Consider the following 23820-nt stretch of genomic DNA (forward strand, 5'->3'; position numbering starts at 1 on the left):
GCAGATGCTAGTGTTTTCCCTCCCCCTGGGGAGTTTTTTTATTTTTATTTTTACCTCAATTGCTTGCTTTTTGGGGGTTCAGGCTTGCTTTTTGGGGGTTCAGATCTGGTTTCTTCCCAATTTTCCTTTCCGTTTCCTTTGTATGGCATCATTGTGACAGTGCCTCTGTAAAAAAAGTGGCATACAAATAAAACTGAATTTAATGAAGGCTGTTCTAGAATGGGCATGGGCCCCGTGGTCAGGTATCAAATCCATACGTGTCCACAGGGGCCGGCAGGCACCATGCTGCTATGTGCGGGGCTGAGGGTGACGGGCCCACCCTCTGAGAATGCTGAACCCCCCGCCCAAATATATCAGATTACGTTCATTTAAAACTGCAATCCTCTCCTCGGTCCGTGATCGGTTGGTATGCAATACAATATCGGATTATCAAAGATGTACAAATAATTTAATTGTGCCTGCCTGTGGCAGTCCCCCCTCTTCAATCTCATACCACTCCCCCCCCCCCCCCCCCCCAATCTGTGGGAACACCTGACAGAGAGGAAGCGGGGTCTGTGACGGTGCCTGAACTGCAGGTGCGACGTCTACACTTCATAACCCCAACGCCTCCAACCAGGATGTTTTTAACCAGAGTCAACACACAAGCACACACAACCACAGGCATACATACACACACACAGATACGTGCACACACTATCTCTCTCTCTCTCTCACACACACACACACACACACGCATTACAGCACTCTTCCCACACTACCATCAGAACTGTTCTTCATCACAAGGGTATTTCTTCAGTCTTTTGGTGACATTTCTTTGGTTTCAAAACACAGTTATAAATTGCTTACTCAACAGCTTACTGTATGTGTGCCAGAATTGAGATAGTAGATATAGTGTACCTTGTAACTCAAAGGTAAAACAGAAAAGATGCAGAGCTGGCGGCGGCCGCTGCTCAAGTGATGAACAGACAAGATGAACAACCGAAACGTTTGGCTCATCGCCTTTCATTGCACAAAAAAACACCCAAACAATAGGAATCTTCTAGTGAACATAAACAGCCAATCTGGCAACCGGGTTCCTCAAAGAAAAAGGAAATAACCAAAACCACACAAAAAACTGGCACCAACCTGCCACACTACATCACATCACGCCACGCCACGCCACGCCACGCCACGCCACGCCACGCCACGCCACGCCACGCCACGCCATGCATTCCACAGCTCCCCCCAAGCACTGTCCCTAAGCTGTCCATCTAGGCCTGGAAGCCATGCCTCTCATAGAGCCCATAATTAGGTAATGGGCCGCAGCTGATGTGAGCGCAATGAAACACAGCTGTAGCCATACCTGTCTGTAGAGCTGGTGCTGCCCCCTGGTGGGCAACACCCCAATTCCCTTCCTGGCATCACGGGAAACACAGGAAGAAAGCCAACGACAGACTGTTATTGTCATATTTACTTTTCAATACAAAGTTTCCTCTTCTCAATTGCCTTTCAGCTAATTATGCACAATAAGCCCAATTTTCAAGCCTCGCCGTTCAAAAATCATGGCATTTGTCACGTAGGTTCCGATAAATGGCATCTGTCCAAGATCGCTACCATCGTGCCGTGTCCACAAAGGCCATCAGATAGCGCAGCATTAACTCCAGAGATGCCAATCTGCAGATCTGCACAGATGCATGGTGCAGATAGAGGCATCGGCTAGGCTGGCTGCGTGGGCGTGCTGGACAGGGAAACTGCAGACTTTGTGTTTGTCCCTCTGAGTACTGTACTGTCCCCTACACCAGCGCTGCCCAACCGGTGTGCCACGGCAGACTGGTTTTTCACCCCAATCTTGCTTTTTATAAATAAATAAATCACAGACTCCCTCCATTAGAATTTTTCAAGGGTCTCCACATATGGGAGGTTTTTTTTTTTCCCTCCAATTCAGCAACCCTGAGGGGAAACCTGATTGGCCACATCGGGTCAGCTGACTGAGGGGAACCTGTTGGATTAGATCCAGGTGGTGCTGCTGCTGCTGAGATAACAGTGTGAGCAGAGAGAAAGCGGTGAGGAAACCAGCTGCTGTTAGACAAGGTCAGCTGGTGCCAGCAGTACGGTGCTCTCACTCACCCTCCCTCCCTCTATCCTTCTCTCCTTCCTTCCCCCGCTCTCGCCCCCTCTTTCCTCCAAACCCCAGCAAAGCACACGCAATAATGGCACAGTGCCACCCCTCGCCTCCTGCAGCTGTCAGGAGCTATCTTTAGAACAGTAACATAGGCCCGCATTGTGCACTTCTGCAGTTCACTGTTCTGTTTTAGAGAAATGTGATACTTTAACCCCTTCGTGTCTTATCAAAGGAGGAGGCACGGACTCAGTTTGTTGCGATTTTTTTTCCCGCAGGCATCATTTGGCAAGTTCAGCAATTTGCTGAAATTAACTCCGCGTGCTGTAAACAGCAAACACTTATTTATAAATGAGAAAGATTTAAGGATCCAATCCAGGCCCAAGATAATTTGCAAGCACTTTTACTACATGTCTAAACATTTAGAGTTGCCACTGAAGCCTGAATGCAGATATAACTGCAGACATAACAAATAGTGATTGCAGTCTTGTTGTTTCTCCATTCAGAGGTGAACTACCTGAAGTGGAACAATGCCTACAAGAGCCTATCCCAGCATGCATTGGGCAGGAATATACCCTAGAAGAGGTTGCCAGTCCATCGCAGGGAACATACACCATTCACACACACACACACACACACCTACCTGCATGCAAACTCCACACAGAAAGGCCCTGGCAGTGAGTCAAACCTGGGACCTGCACGCTGTGAGACAACAATGCTATCTTATGGACCTCCAAGCTGCCCAGAAAAGCAGTCCACAGTCTGATAATTCATCCACAGCAGGGGTGGACTAGGAGGGCCAAATATTTTGAAAATCTCATCTTTTGCTCTTAATTAATCAGCTCACAATCATTTGTGTGATGTCACATTTTAGCTCAGCTCAGTTTAGCATTGGTTAACCTCATGAATGACAATGACAGCATAATGACAGCTTACATGTCTCTATAAGATGCATTCTGCTCTGGTCTAACTTACAGGTGAATCTAATATTGGTTATGCGCTCGTTAAAGTACTATGCAACCTATTAGAGTCTAACAATCAAGAAATTTTCTGTGCACAAAAACTAGAAAGAAGAGCTATTTTCTCTAGGATTGTATAGCATTCAACACACTTTAAATGTGTAGCACAATCCACATGCAGTCAACATATCTCCCTCCCCATGAATTCCCTCATTCAAGATGGTGGTCCTCACACCTGTCTACATCATGGTGAATTTAACCAATGCTGATCCCAGGCAGCTGGGTAAATTAAGTATTCATATTGCAAAACTACAGTGTAGTGACACCAGTCTACTATAGATGAACCAAACATAACAGTGTCCAAGCAGAAAAAGGTCAAGCGCATAAAAGCACTCCTAAGCTGCTGCGGTAGTTTGGAAAATAAATAAATAAATACTGTCCTGAGCATACACCAGAACAACATTAAGCAGAAAGGGTATGAGTATTTCCACCAAAAAGTGATATACCTTCACACACCACTGGATGGCGCTGTAACCTATTTTACAACCCATGTGGGGGCGCTGTCTTCCGTGCAACTTCAACAATTGCCTATCCTTTATACTGGCAAAGCACACAGGTGTTTTTTTGTTTTCCTTCCTTGGAACAGCCATAGGTAGGATGTGGAACTGTGGATGGAGGATGTAGGAAAGGGGAGTTCATTTTACCACCAATACTGTAAATGATACTGTAGCTGCTTTGATCTTGGGTAAAAACACTAGAATCTACACCATGGAAATCATAACAAAAACTGTATGCTTTGCAAGACTTACACTGACTGTAAACAAAGGTCATATTACCCACAATGAAACATCCATTTATATTTGCATTTAGTCATTTAGCAGATGCCCTTATTCAGAACAACCATCAAAAGAACACAGTGAAAGTTTAACTGTCGATGGCAGCCACCATTACATAAGCCTACAACAATAGTTAGTGCTGTAATGTTAAGCGCCACAGTAGGTACAAGAAGGAGATTTAAGGACGTAGTGCTTTGAGAAGCCAACGAATCTGAACCTGAGCGCGTAGCGCCAAGAATTGCACGAGCGAGAGTATCCAGCCGGGCATAAACGCTCGGAGTCCAGCCGAGACGCAGACCGAACAGCTGAGGCCTTCGTTCCGCGGCAGCTTCCTCTTCGTAACCTGAACTGCAGATCGCCGTGACGATGCAGACAATCAGCTGCGAAGATTCTGCGAGGAAAACAAGGCCAGGAGCAGCTGAGGTCTCGGTTACGCCGCTTCTCCTTTCAGGTTGACTGTGCGCCGCTTTTTGCACGGGCGCGTCTCGCGCGGCGACGATCTTCACGTCGCCGGGAGCTGTGACCGCAACGGGCAGAACGTGCTGTTTTTTTTTTTGTTGTTTTTGTGTCATTATTTCGCGCAGGAAGGCTAGTCTTGAGGTAAGTCTTAAAGCCTCGCCTTCTCGACTCTGAGAAAGCGGGCAGTTATCCGTTTATCCCTCTGAGGTTCCCTAAAGAGCCTTGAATATGATATGGAAGCAAATGGCCATTCCACTGTACGACCCTGGAGCTCTGTCTTTATATGCGTTCCTGCCGTCAACACCGATGCCCAATTTGTGGTGGCGACAGTGCCTCTGCTCCAGTTCTGAGTTTGTGTATGTGTGCGTACATGTGTGTGCATGAAATAAACGCAAGTCTGAGTGTGTGAGATTGGAAAGCTAGAGAGATTGAGAGAGGGAAACAGTGAGAGAGAGCAACAGAGAGATTGACAGAGAAAGTTACAGAGAGAGCTAGAGGCTACCGCAATGGGCCACTTGGCAGTCCAGTATGCGCGAGCTGAACGATGGTGTGCATTTATATAATCCGTGCTCCTCATTCACTTTGAAACAGGCACTTTTCTTCTTAAAACACAAATGTTTGCTCTTTATGTTCTTGACGGTGGAGTGAATATGTTTGTATAAGAGCAGGGAAGAGCGAACTACATTTTTGTTGTAGGTGGGGGTGGAGTGGGGTGGGGTGGGGGGGGGGGTGATGTTATTATTGCCACTTTGTAGTTTTCTTATCATGCAATAAAGCCTGTTTGAATTTGACTGAAAGAGTAGCACCTTGGGCTCTCAAGTCCATTCTTAAATTTGCAATGATTGTAAAGGAAGATTGAGTGTCCTGCTGTTTTCATGTGTAATCATGTAGAACAGTTCTGGTCCCAAGATAAAAACACGCCTACATTTAACACAGGGGGGTGACAGCTGAGCTTATTGCACCCCAACACTAACCTGACAGGGCCCTGGACGCCCAGAGACCCCTGGATTTTACAGACCAACCTGGGCCAGTCACAGAAAAACCCTGCGGTTCACTGAACCAGTGACAGAAAGCGCCTCTCAAAATTCCGTTGTTATAATCTGAGATATTCTGGCACAAGAGCAAAAGGTTTCAGTTCTCTAAATATACTCACCAATGAAATTCATTTTTTTTCGGCTTTTGCACGCCAATGCCTCCCCTCTGTATTTTGTGGTCAGAACACCACAGCCTGCCGTTTGAAACATGAATATAAATCAGAAGACGTTCTCATTACGCGCAGCCCGTCCGAAGCTTTCCTCGCCCTGCAACAACAGTACAAGCTTTTTTTTTTCTTCCCAGAACAAACATGCAATGTAAGTTAGACTTTTTTTTTCTTTTTTTTGGGGGGGGGGGGGGGGGGTCAGTGAAAGTGGACCCACTCCAGGTGGCGGCAGATTCAGGCTGTGCTGCAGCGGAGGCGGCGGGGGGGGGGTGGGGGGGGGGGGGGGGGGGGATAGGCGTGAAGCGGAGCGTTGTGTCTTTCAGTCGAGAGTGGGAGAGGGGAAACCGCAGTCAGGCAGGCTCCGGGGTGGTGGGTGTGCAGGCAGTCTGAGACCAGGCCCGGCTCTTAATGTCAAACCATCCTGCAAACACCCTTTCATGTCACAGCACATCTGCTCTTATGAAGAAAAAAAAAAAGAACCTTTTTCCTTCCCCACTTAAAAAATCACACCTTATTTGTATCGGTTTTTCTCTTTGCAGGTTGTTCAGTGGAGCGTTTTGACTGTGTCAATGCCGGGTGTTCCATACGACAATTAAAACAAACATCATCATCCGCATCACCGTATTTTAAGAAAGAAGACAATTTGAAAAAGAGAAAGAAAGAATGTTAGCATCAAAGTAATTCCGCACAAGCTAATTCTCACATCACACAGCTATAAAAAAACTTGTGAAACAGACACTTTCTCATAGTGCGCTCGAAACACTACGGACAACTGCACGCTACATGTCATCGTTCACTTATGAAACAATCCGCAAAAAGTCACGGACATTTTGTCTCTTCTTCTGCGCTGTCACATTCCGCCACCTCCGCCATACTTTTCATTAAGGATTTATAATGGGGACCAAAATACCAGTCAGAAAGCCTGTGGGACCTTTGATAGGGATAATATCATCATGGTGCAGGTCAAGCAACAAAAACTGTGTAGAGGAAAAACAAGCAAGCATTCCACTGCAATTCAAGTGAATATGAGTAAACTTAAGTCTGAAATGTGCTTTTCTGTTCTGGCATGGAGAATAAGCTACAAAACAAAGGCAAAAGGTCATTCAGTAACATCAGCTCAATAACATCAGCACATAGAAACCTGTTTTGTATAAAGTCATGGCTCTTTGGCCTCATCTCTGTCTGTCTGTCTGTCTCTCTCTCCCTCTCTCTCTCTCTCTCTCTCTCTCTCTCTCTCTCTCTGGCTCACTAACTTTCTCTTTCTGTCTCTCTCTCTTTCTGCATTTGTTCACAGTCTCAAATCTTGTTTTCTCACAGGCTGGATGCTTTAATTTAATTAAATGATTTTTGCCTGACGGCAGTGGCCATTTAATGTTTGCGTGGTTATGTGAGGAAGCCCATTCAATGCTTGCGTGTTTACACATATCTGTCTTTCACATTGTGTTCATTAAGTTTGCAATAATTTATCTGGATCTGGATGACAGACAGGTAGTTGGAAAGAGAGACAGGAAATATATATTTTCCCAAATCTTTGAGACATCAATGGTGTTCAGTTTATTTGACAGAGTGATGTGTATGGGGTATAACCGTATTATAGAAAGGCTTGTTACAAGTCATTAAATTGTGAACTGTGAACTGTGTTGGTATTACTGTACCACAAATGTTTCCAGTTGCATTATCTATGGGGTTTTTGGAATGTTTTTACAACATTCTAAGTCAGTGTTCTAGAACTCCATTGCTTTCAGTTATCATCAGCGATTGCTACATCAGCATTAGAATGTTCAAATAAGAACATTCCAATCACGTATTTGTGATCCCGCACGCATTTCCCCAGTCGTGGCAAATTTGACATTCAGTGTCCCCGGCAGAGTCGGGGGTGGTCACTCCTGTTTTACAATCTGGCTGTAGATTTTAACTAGCAGTGTGGGTTTAGGTTTGTGACCCTCCCTCAGAAAAAAACACCAGGACCAACGCAGGATTTACTGTAGGTCGACATTAACAGATGCTTGGAGATAACATCTGTGTACAGTGTAGCTCTACCGCCTTGAATGAAGAGGGAATATCATCTCTGCACTAGCGGTAGGCAGAATGACCGCTCCATTTGGCAACAGAAGTTCAACAGAAGGTCTTAGAACCCTTCCAAAAAAGACAAGAAGTCAAAGCTCACTGGTTTTAGGCAGCACTGAGCAACGCCAGGGCAGCCAACCCTCTGTGGCACAAATACATTTGTTGACTGAATCAGCCTGAAAGTATCTAATGCTTAGCAAAATCATGCAGAGCAGCTGCTTGTCATCAGGTGGCTACTGGGAGCTGAAAGACGCAGAGACGTCGTACGGTAAGGCAGGCCGTCTCAGCCAGCCTGAGGTCTCTCCTGTGACGATCTGACCTTTGACCTTCTGGTTTCGCGTCCTGTCAAGTAATTCTCACTGGACGGTCTGACACATTCTGAGTGTTCACCACGCCAACCTAAAACAACCTCAGAACAATACCAGAATTATTTATTTAAGCTCCATCACCCCAACCTTTTGGGGACAACTTGTTTATAATGTAATTTAAATATGGATTAGATATTGCATATACAAATACAGTATTTAAAGAATTGCATGCCCTCTTGCCCTGAATCTTCACCCCCCTGAAGCAGAAGTTGACCACAGTGGAAGCAGGTCATAAGACCTGAATGAATGAATGAGTCATTGCAGCTAAGAAAAATACCCTACTTATGACCTGTCCTCTAGTATTTCCTGGGAAGCAGCCTTATCTCCCACAAAATAAATCTTTCTAAATTTCATATTTGAATCTCAAATTATTTTATTTTTATTCTTTGACTTATATTCTTTGACTTCAGCTAATAGCTCACAGTAAATTTTGTGGTTCTATCAAGTGAATTCTCACTGATTAACGACCAACATGGCTGTATGTAGGTAGCCTAATGCATTTTCCCGCCTTTTCTCTCTCATTTTGTAACTTCCTGTCAGATGGTGTCACCCACACAAACACAGAGAAAACTCTGCAGCTGGAGTGTGTGCATTCCTGCAGTACACCCATCTATGTGTCAGTGACAATTTCACACACTGAAGGCCGCACAGTACTACAGGAGAGTAAAGGCTTATTGGAGGAGAGGTGCATCTCATTGATGACAATCAGCCGCAACTATTGCATACCTATTGTACCCTTCATTATCTATGATGTAGCATAAGCTCTGGAGCCTCATGCATCAGACATGAGGTCTACACACTGAGGACCAATCTTATGCTAACACGCCTCGCATCAGAAGAGTCATACATTCCTGTGACAGGTATCGCACCGGTTTTACCTACCTGTGGGCCAGTGGCACTGCTGGTTTTCATTCTTCCCCTCCATTCAAGAACTGATTTAGGCCCAGAACACCGGGTGAGTGGCATCTCTGGTTAAACAGTGACATTAATCAGTTTAGAAATGAGAGAACAACACCTGCAGCACTGCTAGACTCAAGGGCCAAATTTGAGCATTCCTCAACTAGGACTAGTGTTAAAACCATACCTCACTCACCCAATCTCCCATAGCTAAAAAGGATTCTCAGAGTCGATACAGCCATCTGTTGCCAGATTGCAAAATGCTACAAGTCAAGCACAAACTGTTTTTTGCCTGTGTTAGCATATAAACATTGTGTACTGTCTCATGCATGTACGCATGGTTAATTATCCCCGTTTAATTAAGTCAATAAAGACAAGCAGGGATTGTTGTTGACAAGACTCAGGCCTGCACAAGCACTTTTTTTGCATTGTGATACCCCGTGTAATTTTCCTTCAAATTAGATTATGAAGCTGCTTCTTTCTCAGGCCATGTCCTTTGAAGTTGACAGACTACACACTGAAAAAAAAAAAAACCATCCAAACACTTCTCAAAGGTCTCATTTATTCACATTTCAAATTCATTATGAAGTAGAAAATCATGCGTCTTTTAGCACAAATTGCTGCCAGGATTATGCTATTAGCCTGTTGTCTGGGTCAGAAGACTTTTCTTGGAAATAAAGAGGACAGTCACATTTCCTTGCATTAAAGGCCCATATTGAAGCAAATCTAATGGGGTCTCTGCGTTCCTTCTTCTCTGAGAATTTCAAAATACCAAAAACAAATGTGCATTTAGGTTGTTTTGGCCGATTTCCAATTGTGACATTGAACTTGGATTAATGCCAATCCAAACTGAAATAAATATGAAGATCCTCAACAACTATGAAAACAGATTGTACAGCGAACATAAAGATTGCTAGAAGAAAAACAATACAATCATTTCATATGCACACCATTACCTGAACAAAAATGGATGTGTGTGTGTTATGTATGGGAATTAAATTTAAATTCTGGGAAGATGATGCACATAGATATGGTTATGAGAAGTTGGACGTAAAACGTTAATTTGACAGAGGCATTAAAATAAATGTGGTATTGCAGACAGTCACATGATTCTTATCTCTGAAGAGCAAATTTATATTTTCGGTGTCAGATATAGTGATGATTCAATATGTTTATTGGCGGTTTCCATGACTGTACAGACTGTGTATTAATATGGCTATTTATTGTTGTTTTGCGTGACCCTGACCTTTCTGACGAGATGTTAAAATGAGGTCCTGACTCACTGTGGTCATTAAAAAAAGCCAATGACACTCATCACAAAGAGTAGGGTTTTCCAAAGTTCCAAATCTGGCTACTCAATCATCCCCCAGGTTAATTGGCTAAAAATTGATTCTTTCCACCACAGCTGATGTGTGGTGAGCATTCTGGCACAAAATGGCTGCCGTGCATTACCCAGGTGGGTGCTACATATTGGAGTTGATTGAGGCAAGTACTTAGTACTGTAAACCACTGTGAGTGTGAGGAAAATGTTATATAAATGCAAGGAATCATCATCATCATCATCATTATTATTATCATTATCATTATTATTATTATTATTATATTATTATATCATCACAGTTTTTCCTCGCACTCCAGAAAGAGAATCATGCAAGCTGTCTACATTGCGTAGCACATAGACATCCACCCTACAGATTGCTTTACATTGAGAACATTATTTCCAGTAATACAAAGCATTTGACTGGCATGATCTGGATAACGTATTTTTAAACTTCTTGGAAAGTCAAATATATATATATATATATATTTTTTTTCTTTTTTCTTTTTCAACTTTGGATTGAATAACTGTGGAAAATATCAGTGATTATTTTAACTGGGCATAGCAAAACAACCAGTTCTGCCTCTAGGGCCACTGTCAACAAGGCCTAATTCACTACTGCACCAACACAGTCACCACTTACTATTGATTGTAACCCAATGTCAGAAGCAAACTTTCCTCTCTAGCAGTAGCCGTAAGCTCATTCACAGAGGCAATCAGAATCACACATTATAAATCCATAAAGGACTGACTGGCATGAATTGCAGTATTTATGCCAGGTTAGCTGAACTCTTGCCATTGCCCTCGTCCAAGGCACTGGCACTGGCACTGGCTGGAGTCGATCCCAGGGTGCTGCACTGTGGCTGCTCATTGCTCCTAAGTAGCTACAATGGGTCAGAGCCAGAGGACAAATTACCCCACGGGGTCAATAAAGTATAACTTAATATAGTAATCAAAGGCCAAGTACATAACAGATTTGTTTATGAATACTGGCGTGCGTAGCATTTGCTTGGTAACGAACTACGGCAAAACAAATTTTCCAACACACTAGACAAATTGCAGTAACAGGACGGTCAAAATGGCTGGCAAGAAAACAGAAAGGCTCCTCACCACCCCAGAAAATCTAATATTTTTTGAGCTCCCATATCAGTCAGGGCCCTTGGAATCATCCTAACTGACCCCCCCCCCCCCACCAATCCAGGCTAAAGCAGTTGTGATGTGGCCAGAGATGTGGATGGCAGTGTAGCATAATGGGCAAGGAGCTGGTCTTGTAGCCTAAAAGTCGCAGGGGCGATTCACCTGCTAGGAACTTTATGCACGTGGTTTTGCACGCCTTCGTTACGTTATGAATAACGACGAGCACACAGTCCTAATGATATCGCACGGTTGCACGAGAGAGAGAGCCAGGTATTCTATTCGTCAAAGCAAGAGTGTAACGCAACACATAAGCATATTCTGATGTTACAACCAAGCCAATCCGCCCTGGCTGTCGTTCTTTTGCCTTGCCTTGCCTTGCGCTAGGTTCATTGAAGGTAATGTGGTTTAACACTCATCGGCACGGCATGAAGCTCACTACAAAACCAAGACTTTTTTCATCAGCTGGAGGGAAAAAGATGCTGCTCACCACAGAATGCTCCTTGCCATTCAGCAGGTTTCATACAAGTGTCATTTCCTATTGCGCCTCGCGAAACCATAAAATGTCCTTGCATGCGGCGATACGTGGCCTTCGCACCCATAACGGTAAAATGCATTTTAAATACAAACGCATTGGGACAGTTGTGTCAAATCATATTTGTATTTTCCAACCAAACAATGGCAGTGAGGCAAACAGCACTGCATGTCTGCATTTATTTCATGTGGTTATTAAACAGACATTGAACTACATTACAACAATGCTATTTATCTAATGAGTGAAGTCCAAGTAGGTTTTGACAAATTTAAAAGACTTGCAGGGTCAATATTTCATTTGCATACCCCTTACACCCAACCCCTAATTTCTCCCAACGAGCTGATTGGTACCTTGCATGGCAGCCTTTCACCGGTGTGTGAGTGTGTGTGTGAATGGGTGAATGAGAGGCATCAATTATAAAGCGCTTTGGATAAAAGCGCTATATAAATGCAGTCCATTTACCATTTACCATTTACATCTGATGACTGCATGGAGCCTGCGACTCATGGACATCACTAGGCTCACGATGTGATCCTTAAAGATGCTCTGCAAGCTTTTACCGCTGCCTCTCTCAGTTTCTGTGTTTGCTCACGTTTCAGACTTCAGTTTCCTTTTGAGCATGTGAAAAGCACGTTCAACGGGGATTAAATCTGGTGACAAATGCACTCATTGAATTTATGTTCATAGTCATTATTTGATTTGAAATAAAATTTGATTACGAATTTAGAGAAAAAACAACCAATTTGACCCAACTGTCCCAATACTTTTGAGTTTAACTGCACATTTTCGAAAGAGTGGCATATTGCATCTTATCTTTTCATGCAGTTACATTCAATAGCTGCACACATCCAAAGCAACTGATATGGTTCACTTTTTTAAAAAAGCCATACGATCCTTTTATACTCTTGGATATTTGCTGAAGCAATTAATCTTCAGCATGTTGCTCAATGGTACAACCGCGGGGCCTGGGAATCAAACCTGCAAAATCTGAGCCTGCGCTCCCAGTTCCAGAAACTATTATATATTGGTATATTGCATTTCATATTGGCAGTAATGTATGCCAGTTTCATTGTTCAGCTTTACAATTTATTATAAAACACTGCAGATCATAAAACAGCTTTAAGAATACTGGACATTTGTCTTGTTTAGGGAAATCACTCGGGCTATAGAAGAAACAAAGAAATCCACAGAAAGGGAAAAAACAAAATTATTTTACAGAACTCGAAATAAAAGCGTGCACCAGGACTACGCCACTCAGGAGCTGCGTGCCATGGAACCCTGGTGTTACCCAGAGGAGCTGTGAGAATGGTACGTTCCTGTCAGTCACACGTTCTGAAGAAGATAACCTTTCCATTCTCTGACACGCCACCCACACACACCAACAGAAATATGAAAAAAAAGCTGAGGAGGAACATAACAATCTTTCAGACTGTTGTTAAAAAAATGGGGGGGGGGGGGGTCTTACACCACTTGTACTTCACTAATAGCTTGAGCTAATATACTGCTGTTGAAGGCTTGTATGGCGTTACAGTTGTTTTCCTGAAGAGAAATAATGCCATGCACTGTCTCTTGGTTGCAAACTGACCTGCAGCCTTTTCCGTTTAAAATTAAATGGACGGTTGCCAAATCAGAAATGTTTGGCTTTGTCAAACTTCATTTTTAAATTGCCTGCTGAGTCTCTCCAGACGGCAGAAACTATAGTTACGCAGTGCGGTCAGTTCTTATTACAAAATGAGCATGTATATAAAATGGGGAGCTGAATTATATAGTGCATTGAATTATATAGCAAGCAGCACCATAATGTTTAAAACTGAACTGGCAAAATGTCAGCGAATTCGAACGTTTGGAGAAGCAGCCTTTCTGACTCGAGCCAACCAGGCATTACTACTGCTGCTGCTGCCGCGCGTCCCCTGTGCGGGACTGTGCCTGCAAGACGGCCACTCGAACTGCACGAGCGCACGCAACTGTACTCTGGCTTCCCAGTGCTAGAGAAACATCAGCGCGCCAGAGACGGCCTTTTCAAACGCAGCGTGGTCAGATGAACTCTCATGACCTGGAGGAGAGGAACTTTCCTCTCCTAACCCTGCGCTGTGATCGGCTGTTTGTTTCCATTGGCACTGCTGGTGTGAGACTGTCAAGCTCAGGACTGACCGTGGCATTGTGTGCAGAAGCGAGTGTGAAACCCACTGTTCCGCTAATTCACCATCATCCCCTGGCTTCCGCTCGCATGGGCCACCAGCTTTGAGATGCAATAGATCAGAACAATGTGATCAGATCCAAATACACGTTTTATGTGCATGTTCAAAAAGATTCTTCTGCCAACAAAAAGATGTCCAAAAACAAAAATGCTAAGACACCCCCATATTTTATTATTATTATTATTATTATTATTATTATTATTAATAATAATAATAATAATAATAAATAATTTCTATATTTGCAAAGACAAGAGAAAGAAGAAAGTCTGCTTGCCAGAATCCTGCATCCATCACAGGCTACACGTAGGCAACAACACACCTCACCCCACAAAGATTCTTAGACTCTTTAGAGTTATCTGATAATGGGCTCCATCCTTCTGTCTTCTCTGCTTCTTAAATACAGGAGATTCCAGTTGGTAAGAGCAGTAATATATTACCACACTGCCATACATCCAATGCCACAGTACTGTAACTGGCCGTAGCCATCAACAGATATCAAACTAGAATGTTCCGGCTTCAATGGAGACAGAACCTTCAATTTTAAGAGCACAGAGCTGAACATTGGCTGGGTGAAAAGAACCTGAACTTCAAAACCATCATCTCCTCAACAAAGTGACCTCATCAACATGCGCCAAAGTGCGCTGAAGGTAGGCCTACTGGAAATGGGGGCGGTGCTTCGGACTTTGGACGGTGCCTCGCAAAATGAAAGTCAGGCCAGGAATAGGAGTGCGAATCTCCAAACCCCGAGTTTGTTGTCTCGCCTCACACCACAAAGGTATCTGCGTTTCCTCCGTGACCACAGACTGCTGTGGAACCCACCCCACCCCTACAGCCAATGGGCATGTGCAGCTGAACCAGAGGCTTATGGGTAACGGTGTATTTTAGCAGAAAGTCAAAACCGCCTGTCCTGTGTGTGGCTGTGCCACGGGGGAGACTGTGTACTTATTGTGAGGTAATGAGGCAGCCTCTGATGATAGTGAGCAGGTCTCACTGCCTATGATGCTGACCTCTAAGGCCTCAGAGGTGCAGGGATTTGTGCAAGACTTCATATTGAGCCTGCGCGTCCATGAAAAAAGGTGTTTGAAAACTCTGCGTGGAAAGTGCAGCGTATTGCCAAATCTTATCTTGTGGGTACATCTCTGTGTGGCTGTGTGTGCGTGCGCATGTGCGTGCGCGTATGGGCGCGTGTGTGTGTGTGTATGGGCGTGTGTGTGTGCTTGAGCGTGCCTGTCGGCTCATTCAACTTGCTTTGGTTTCTCGCACTTCCTATTTCAACTGCTGAAGTACGCTTGTTTTTGAAACCGATGGAAATGCCTTGCTTGCAAAATAAGTTACATTACATTTATTTGGCAGACACTTTTATCCAAAGCGACGTACACTAAGTGCAAGTTGTGCAAGTCGCTCTGTATAAGAGTTATGCCAGTCATGCAATGTACTGTTCACTGCACAATATTAGTCTGTGCAGTACAGATAATCAAGTCCTGTTTAGTTTCATTATTCGGGTATACGCATTCCACACTTACAACTTCCATTGTTAGTCCCTCCAACAATCAGCTAGTCAATCACATAAGCAATTGTAACCTACTTATGTCATTGCCCAAGTACACATTAAGGGGAATGACCACATTAATTATCTGAGAACTGAGCCAGTTGGTAAGAAAGTATTGGATTATCTTCATAGCGATGGCACGCGTCTGCTTCTGATGTGACATGGCTTTGGAGGACAGAAAATGGCTGAAAATAAATTGTTACTGAAAACTGTAGATGAATTATTCGAAAGCAGTTGGTGAAACTCTTTTTTTTCCCTTCTTATTTAGCAGAACACACGGACTTCATTCTAGGAACGCTCAGGAATATTCTCAGCGGTTATTGTTAAACCGAAAGTAATTGCACGCCAGTGAAAGTCTGTTTGTTGCCCACTGTTCTATTGCAGATGTGTAGCCTTTCAGGCTAGACTTTCTCTGCCTGCTATTTATATTCATTTCGGCAGCTAAAATCCTAAAATAAACCAGAGCAAATGGCTCTGTGAATGTGACAGAGAACCGCAGCATGCGTGAAATGCAGAGCACGCACGTGGACACTGGCTAATGTCCCGACCCGCAGAAACATCAGATTGTGCAGTTTTGCCTGGTTACGGTTTTTTCTGTGTGCGGTTTTGTTTATCATGGGAAGCACAGGGGCAGGGAATTTGCCATGAAAACCAAGGACGAGGTGGTTGGGGGGGGGCGGTGTATACCGTCCTGAAGGGGGGAGCCCACCGCACAGCAGCCCGACCACACCCCCTGTCCCGAGGCTGAAGGGGTTAGGCTGCATTTAGGTCTCCCAGGGGGGAGGTCATAGCGGCTGGAAATAGACCGCTAATTCGTTCCTGTCTGCTTGAGGCTGGGCTGGTGAGCTGCACAGTTATGGTTTCATTTGAGGCGGGGCGGAGGGGGTTGGGGAGGGGGGGGGGGGGGGAGGTAGGATGCCGCAAGGCACAACACCATATTCACCACCCCACACAGTAACACCGGTGAGGAGCCGTCTGTAGTCCCGCCCGCCGGCAATGGGCATTTTTCCCGGAAATAACTACACCGCGTCTGGGGAGCGAGATGGAGAGATCACACACCCCGAGTCACTGCGATCGCTCCATTAGCCGTGCGTAACTCACTGCGGGCCTCTCAGTGATGGCACCGCCGAGGTTTGCGGACGATCGCAGACTCACCCTCCAGGGGGGGATTCCAGGACAGGCCCGTACTGGCCACCGCTCCCGCTGCATGCCTGGAGCGCCCGAACATCTGCTGGCCGAGACGGAATTCTATTGCCCCCCCGCGTCCTCTCGCCTCTTACTCACAGTCCCCCTCACCCCATTGTGTTGGGGGGGGGGCCCAAACGACTTGGCTCGAATCTCTAACCACCTGGCCATAGTTCGGGCGGGGCGCTCTCAACACCCCGGTCTCGCCACCGTGGGACCGAAAGCGTCCTTTGTGTTCCGCAGTGCGCTCTCAAGCGCGTCGGCCGCACGCGGCGCAGTTAGCGCGTTTTTGCGATGCCGAGGGTTCCGTTATCGTTAGGAGGACCCGAGGGAGCGAGGCCCGGCTCTTCGCCGGACCGAAAGCCCGTCAGCCGCGCGATGCCGCGCGAGCGCATTCTCAGCTGTCGGCGCTGGACGGACAGACGGACGGCGGCGGCGGCTCGCGGCCTTGGCGCTCCGCGGCCTCCGCTCGCCCCCTCGCTCGCTTTGCCGGATTCCGAGCGCAGTGAAAGTAGAGGAGGGGGCGGGGCGACTGGATTCCTACTCGGCGTATTTTTCGCGCGCCAGTCCAACCCCCCCCCCCCCCCCCCTCCCACCGGTGCGATTCGCGGGTGAAGCGAAAACGAAAGGAAAGCCGAAGGTGTTGTGCAGATAAAATAACTGGAGGGGGAAAACCCTACCTGTTTTAAAAAACGAAAAAAAAAACTTAACACTCTTCAGCGCCGCACGCCTGTTTTTGTATCTTTTAATTGCGTGTGCATCTGTAGATGAAAGGGACCTGAAGAACAGACAGAATGTGAATGTTCGTACTCTTCACCACAAAAAAGAAAGATCATATTTAGGTAGAGTGTGACATTTAGGGGCAATATCTACCGTGACCTATTATAGCGCCATATTGGGAGAAGCAGGTGTCTCTCGTGTTATTTACCAAGCTGTATAGTCAGTTCAGATGTGTTTGCAGTGAAATATGTGAAGAATGTGTGCACTTATGCACTTATTTAAAAAAAAAAATTTTAAAAGTATACTCAAATCTAATTGTGGACTGTTCATTTCACATTATAAATCATTTCTTACATTTTTTTTTTTTTGCATGGTATTAAAAGCAGTGGAATATTATTTCAATTTAGTGGACACGTGAAACCTGCATGATGCATGTGTTAAGTCCCAGACAGAACAATAAGGTGTATTAAAGATCTTGATAATGAAGTAGGTGATATGTTTTGGGATAGTTGTGACAGCCCCAGGGCATCCGACAAGAATGCTAACACAGGTGTCCAAGTGCCATTCTTTATTCTCTTTCAATGCACATGAATATGGTTCTATAAAACACAAGATAATTTCAATAAGCGCATTATTGTGAAGACTGTTGTATAATCTTTACAATAATGCACTTATTTAAATTATTACGGTTACATTTGGTAAACATGATATATTGTGGACAAAAAAACAAGCATGTGTACATTTAAATCCAGTAACCTTATTTAAACAGTAACAGGGTATGTCCTTTTATATTGACAAAGAAATCATTATATTTCAATGTTTAGCAGCTTTGCAGATATTGATCATTAATGTTGCAACATATACAACATCATTCTCACATCGTAGCAAGTCTCTCATAAATGAGCGCCTTTCGCCACATGGGTTATGACTACGCATTACAAATGATAGCGGCGCTTTTCTAGGCCTGTAGCGGTATAGCTGCGCTATTTATATAGGTGATCAGATCACATCCTATGCCCACACGAACGCATATAAATAGTACCGTTTAAAATTGCAACCGTTATACCATCGCAAATTCGGGACAATAATAACCGTTTACACAACAAATCTGTTAGATAGCTATGTTGTTAGATAGCAGAATGTTAGCTACATTACAATATTAGCTCGCGTTTGAGAACGATGCTCGCCGTTGTAAACATCGGAATAATACCTTGCTGTCATGAGGTAACAGTATATAGAACAAAGAAAATAACTTTGTTTTCACGTAGCCTGCGCACACACATTCACCAAGAACAGGTTTCAGAGCACCGCTAAATGTATTGTTGTTATGAACAGCAACAAACTAACTGGGGGGGGGGGGGGGGGCTTTGACCTATCAAATGTCAATCACGTCTTATTAACCAATAAGAAAATATAGAAACCGAAAAAGGGAAAATTGTCTCTACACTGATTCTGGCCTTTTTTAACAAGGTGACAGATTCCTTAAAGCATTTTGAATGGAATGGTAGATAGGGTCGGATTCTGTCGGGACATCTGGAGAAGACATGAGCTGTTTGCATCTTTCCAGTGAAAACAGTCTGCACTTACATACCTCAGCATTCTATTGGAGCACAACCAAGATGTTGTTTCCCCAGTGGGAAATATGGAGTGACTCATCACAAAATAGAAAACAATGTAGTAACAGAATAAACAGCCTCAGTAACCTTAACCAGAAGGAACTGGGTTGCCCTATTTGAAGGGCAGGCTTTTGTCATTTATAGATACCCATGCAAACACAGATAATGGTATATTTACTCAAATACCAACAGGCTTTAGCCCAAGAAGAAGAACTTCCTGTGGAAACATTGTTATCATGATATTATTCAATAGACATTATTATAGTAGTCCATAGCCATTGGCTCTGTCCATTTCCCTTTGCCCAGGTAGAGCACAAAACCAGATAACTCCACTGTGAAACAACGTCACACGGCCGTCCAATCAGATTATCAGTAGGTTCCACTTTCCACAGATAATGCCATAACAAGATCCCCGCTCACCATCTCTCTCTCTCTCTGCCATGTTGACTGCAAGTCATCAAAGCACATCTAGGGAGGCCAATGTCTGATAAGCGACTCATTAGTTTGAAGATAACTGTTCCTGTTTAGAGTTTCTCCCAGGAGAGATGCTTTGCATAGGAGGAAGAGATTGTGAGCACAAAGAGTAAGTAAACGGACTTCCTCTGAACCACACAACCTGGAACAAGCCTGTGTCAAAGACGGATTTGAGGATGCATTAACTCTGGTGATTATAGAAATCATTCCTGTGGATCCCTGAGAATTTTAAATGCTAGCAACCAGAATGTACAATCATAAGAGAAAAATCTTCTTCGGAATGTTGGCGAAGATAGATGTCTCTTTTAAACATGTAGATAATCTGCAGGAATTTTACTTGTGTCTAAAGCGTGGATTTTTCAAACATTTCCTGGGGACCCCCTGCCTGCTTGATTCCAAATGCAATCAGCCTGCTATGTAGGAAGCTGTTAATTGTTCTTAATTACACTTTTAATGAGGGATGAGTCATGAAGAATGCAAGTCCTGTATTTGCACCCAATAATGTGAATCAGTCAGATCGGCTCATGTTTTCACTTCCTGCAGTGTGCTGCATGGTAAACGATTCCTTTACCTTGATCAGACTGAGAGATGAAAAAAGTGGGGTCTTATTTCTTGTCCCAAGTATGGACATCTGATCACTGATCACCATGTACGCTCTGGACAGGAAGGATGGGGAGTGAGAGGCAAGGGAAGAGTGGGATCGACATGCGACAAGGGTTGCGTGTCTGTTTTCGAACCGCCAACGTCGTAGCTCGCGATGAGCATGTGAATAGTGTTATGCAGGCTACACCACGAGACACCCCTGACAGTTATCCATTTTTACACAGGAACAGAAGCACAAGGAGGCATGCTGGGATATAAGGAATAAAATTCATATATTGATTATGACTATTAAAAAAAACACATTTTTAAAAAGCGTGTCCCAGTGATTTTCAACTGTCAGTTGAATCGAGAGATATTTAAAATTTTACAAATATCTAATGAATTAAAGTATCTTTTACATTTTGTTTTGTTTGTCTATGAATATTAATGTCCTTCAAAATTACAACGCCCCCCTCAGTAGAGCACATGTGGTCACCCACTGGTTTTAGGAATACGACGCTGTTATTATCCACTAGTCATCAGCGTCACAAATTTCACCTGATCTGAACACAGTCAGGCATTCGTGACATTCAGGAATGACCCCTGAGATGGAGGTTACCCTTTTCTAATCATGCGTACACGTTCATTTACTCTCTCACTGAAGAGTGGTGTCCAGTTTCCATTGTTTGGTGACCCTCTTTAGATCATCCTCCATAGAACCAGCCTATCAGAATGGATCTAGGGCAGCATCAGAAGTCCATCTTGAGCAGACAGCCAATTAGGCCAATTAAGACTGTCACCCTCCACCCACAGAATGACAGCCCATTGGTGATCTCACTCCCTGCCACAGAAAATATTTATATTCCAATCATGTGCTGAAAATTAGACAGTGGCCTTCATATTTAATCAGGCCATTTTCATTATGGGAAAATTAGGTGTGATGGGCAAGTTTCAAACTCCCTCGGCAACAGAAATGATTTCCATTCCAGTCATGTGTTGTATATTGAAAACTAGACACTGGCCTTCAAGATTAATATCTCCATTCTCATTCTGAGAAAATTGGGTGTGATGGACTAGTTTTAGACTCTCCAACAAATAAGTGTTAATGATACGGCAGGTGTTAATAATACGGTAGGTGTTAATTCACACGAAAGGGTCGTCGGTCAGTGGAGAAATACCACAACCAGTATCAACCCTGCCAGAGCTGGAGAAAACACAATATCACACCTCATAATGAGTTTACTCTGTGTCCTCCCTGGATGTGCCAATTGTATTTATTATTATTTTTTTTTTGTCTCTTTGTTTCTTTGAATATTTGTGTCTAGTTTTACCCGGCGTGCTCATAAAAGACCTCTTCCAGAAGATTCCTGGTGCCCACTGAGTTGTGACACACCCTGAAGCTTGAGGTACCTCTGAAGTGGCTCTCGCAATACTGAGGCCACATAAGGCAAAATAAAGGGCTCTTCACCGGTTTGTAATCGCCTCCTAAACACTGTCCCTGGCATCGTAAGCACCTACATTGTTTTCTTTTTTCTCTTTAACACACCAGCAAGGCAGGACGGTGAAAGAATGCATGCTTGCTTTACCCACAAGTATAATTAGTAAGCTCCAAGTATAGCCCCCCAACCCCCCCTACCACTTCTGTGCAAATATATACAATCAGGCCTTGAGTAAGGCCGAGTTTTAACAGTTGTTCACAGTTGGCTGTGATTAAACAGCCAGGCCTGGGTAAGCGAGCCCCCACACTTTGGGGTGAGCACGTCGGTGCGGAGGAGAGGGATGTTCACACCGCTCTGCGACAATCCAGCCGGCGGGTGTTGAGCCGGACAGGGTCCTCCCTTTGTTTTTTCAGATTTCATTTATTTATTTGTGTTCGTTTATTTACTGGAGCTCAGCGATGGCGGTGCACTTACTTGCATACCCCTCACTCCTCAGCACACCGCCATCTGGGCCCAGAGGATCATGGGAAGCCTCTGTGCCTGCTAAAGAATAAAACGCAGCTGTCCCCCTGGAACAAAAAGTGTGTCAGACCATACTGTCAGACTTTTTATTTGAATGTAAGTTTAATTTTTGTGATTCCTATCACCTGCAATTTTATGAAGATATTCAAAGCTTTGACACACAATACACTATATATAATAATATATAATAATTACATTCTAAAATATAATTTCTTTCACTAATAATCTTTCACTTGATGCATAATGTGGGCAATATAATCTTTACATAGAAAAACACACTGATGTTAAAATCATATGCTATTGTACAAGAGCACAATATATGCACATTGTGCGCTCTGCACCTTGTTAACACCGTCAATTGCTCAGCTCAGCTAGGTGTCCCGGGCAAGTTTTGAGAGTTGGGCGAAAACAAGTTGCAAGATAAGACGAGGCGTCTTTGCTTATCACCGCGCTGTTATGGGAGAAAACAAGCCATGCAAATGATTCTCCGGCCACCCCTTTCACACCACTGCGTCTGATTATAGCCGTCTGCCAATGCGGTGTACATTACACGCTGACGTGCCTTTCTAGATTGCTCACTCTCCTCTTTGAATTTGTTAGTGTTTATTCCCCCTTTCAGTATTTTCACGAGAACTGACATAATAGAATCCATCAGTTTGAAGCTCTGCAAAAATAGCCATAACCCTGGAATTAATCAACAAAGATTCTGTAGCAAGTTAGTTAGTGTAGACATTTTACTGTGAATTCCCAACCTACAATCACAATGAAAAGATAAGGGGCGACATAGCTCAGGAGGTAAGACCGATTGTCTGGCAGTCGGAGGGTTGCCGGTTCAAACCCCGCCCTGGGCATGTCGAAGTGTCCTTGAGCAAGACACCTAACCCCTAACCCCTAACCCCTAACTGCTCTGGCGAATGAGAGGCATCAATTGTAAAGCGCTTTGGATAAAAGCGCTATATAAATGCAGTCCATTTACCATTTAATAAACAATGAAAAAGGGCTGTTCAGTGAGCCTTAAAAATAGGATGGGCAAACTCAACACACTTACACAAAGAATACTGTGCTCTGAGATTATTGATTATCATCAGGCAGACCAGGTCCCAGTTGCATAAAACTCTATTTCCAGTGGTGTTCGGTCAAGCTGATAATGAAACCAGCTGTGCTGTTAGACCAGCTTTGTCAAGCTGGTAATGGGATGGCTGTGCTGGTAGACTAACTTGGTCATGCTCGGCCAGCTGTTTTCAGTGTGCAAAACTGTCTTGATTTGTTTTATTTTCAGCGGGGTCCTGGTCAGAAGATTCTTTGTAATATTATAAAAACTGTACAAGCTGGTAAAATCTGACACACTCGTACGAGGAACCATATTACTATATATTACCACCTAAACGTAAATATATAAACAACTTTTTAAAAATAAGTACTGGTGAAAAAAAATTCTTGTTATAGAATTTTCTGCACTCTCGTCGTAAAAGGGTTATTTTTAAATGAAGCAATAGACCTGGGTCTGCTCTTAGTGTGCGTGCAGGTGGCAGTACTACACACAGGTACGTTTCTTTTTGTCAGCATGCTGTCCAGCTTCAGGAGATGTTACACTGTGGGCATTTACATAAGGGGCTTTCCTGCTTATTGTGCAGCTTTGGGGTGGTGTGGCCCAGGGACCAGG

The 23820-nt window shown here is 44.0% G+C and overlaps 1 protein-coding gene across 1 annotated transcript in view; it reads right to left on the reverse strand.

The window, feature by feature from the left end:
- Nucleotides 1–22201, reverse strand: part of LOC135244556 (zinc transporter 6-like) — an 83653-nt gene extending 61452 nt beyond the window's left edge. Inside the window, exon 1 of the mRNA XM_064316966.1 lies at nucleotides 22110–22201. Coding sequence (XP_064173036.1) covers nucleotides 22110–22115 — 6 coding nt within the window. The 5' untranslated portion in view covers nucleotides 22116–22201. The remainder of the gene's footprint in view (nucleotides 1–22109) is intronic.
- Nucleotides 22202–23820: the final 1619 nt, after the last annotated feature.

This window comes from Anguilla rostrata, chromosome 18 (genome assembly GCF_018555375.3).
Source record: "Anguilla rostrata isolate EN2019 chromosome 18, ASM1855537v3, whole genome shotgun sequence".
NCBI classification, from domain to species: Eukaryota; Metazoa; Chordata; class Actinopteri; order Anguilliformes; family Anguillidae; genus Anguilla; species Anguilla rostrata.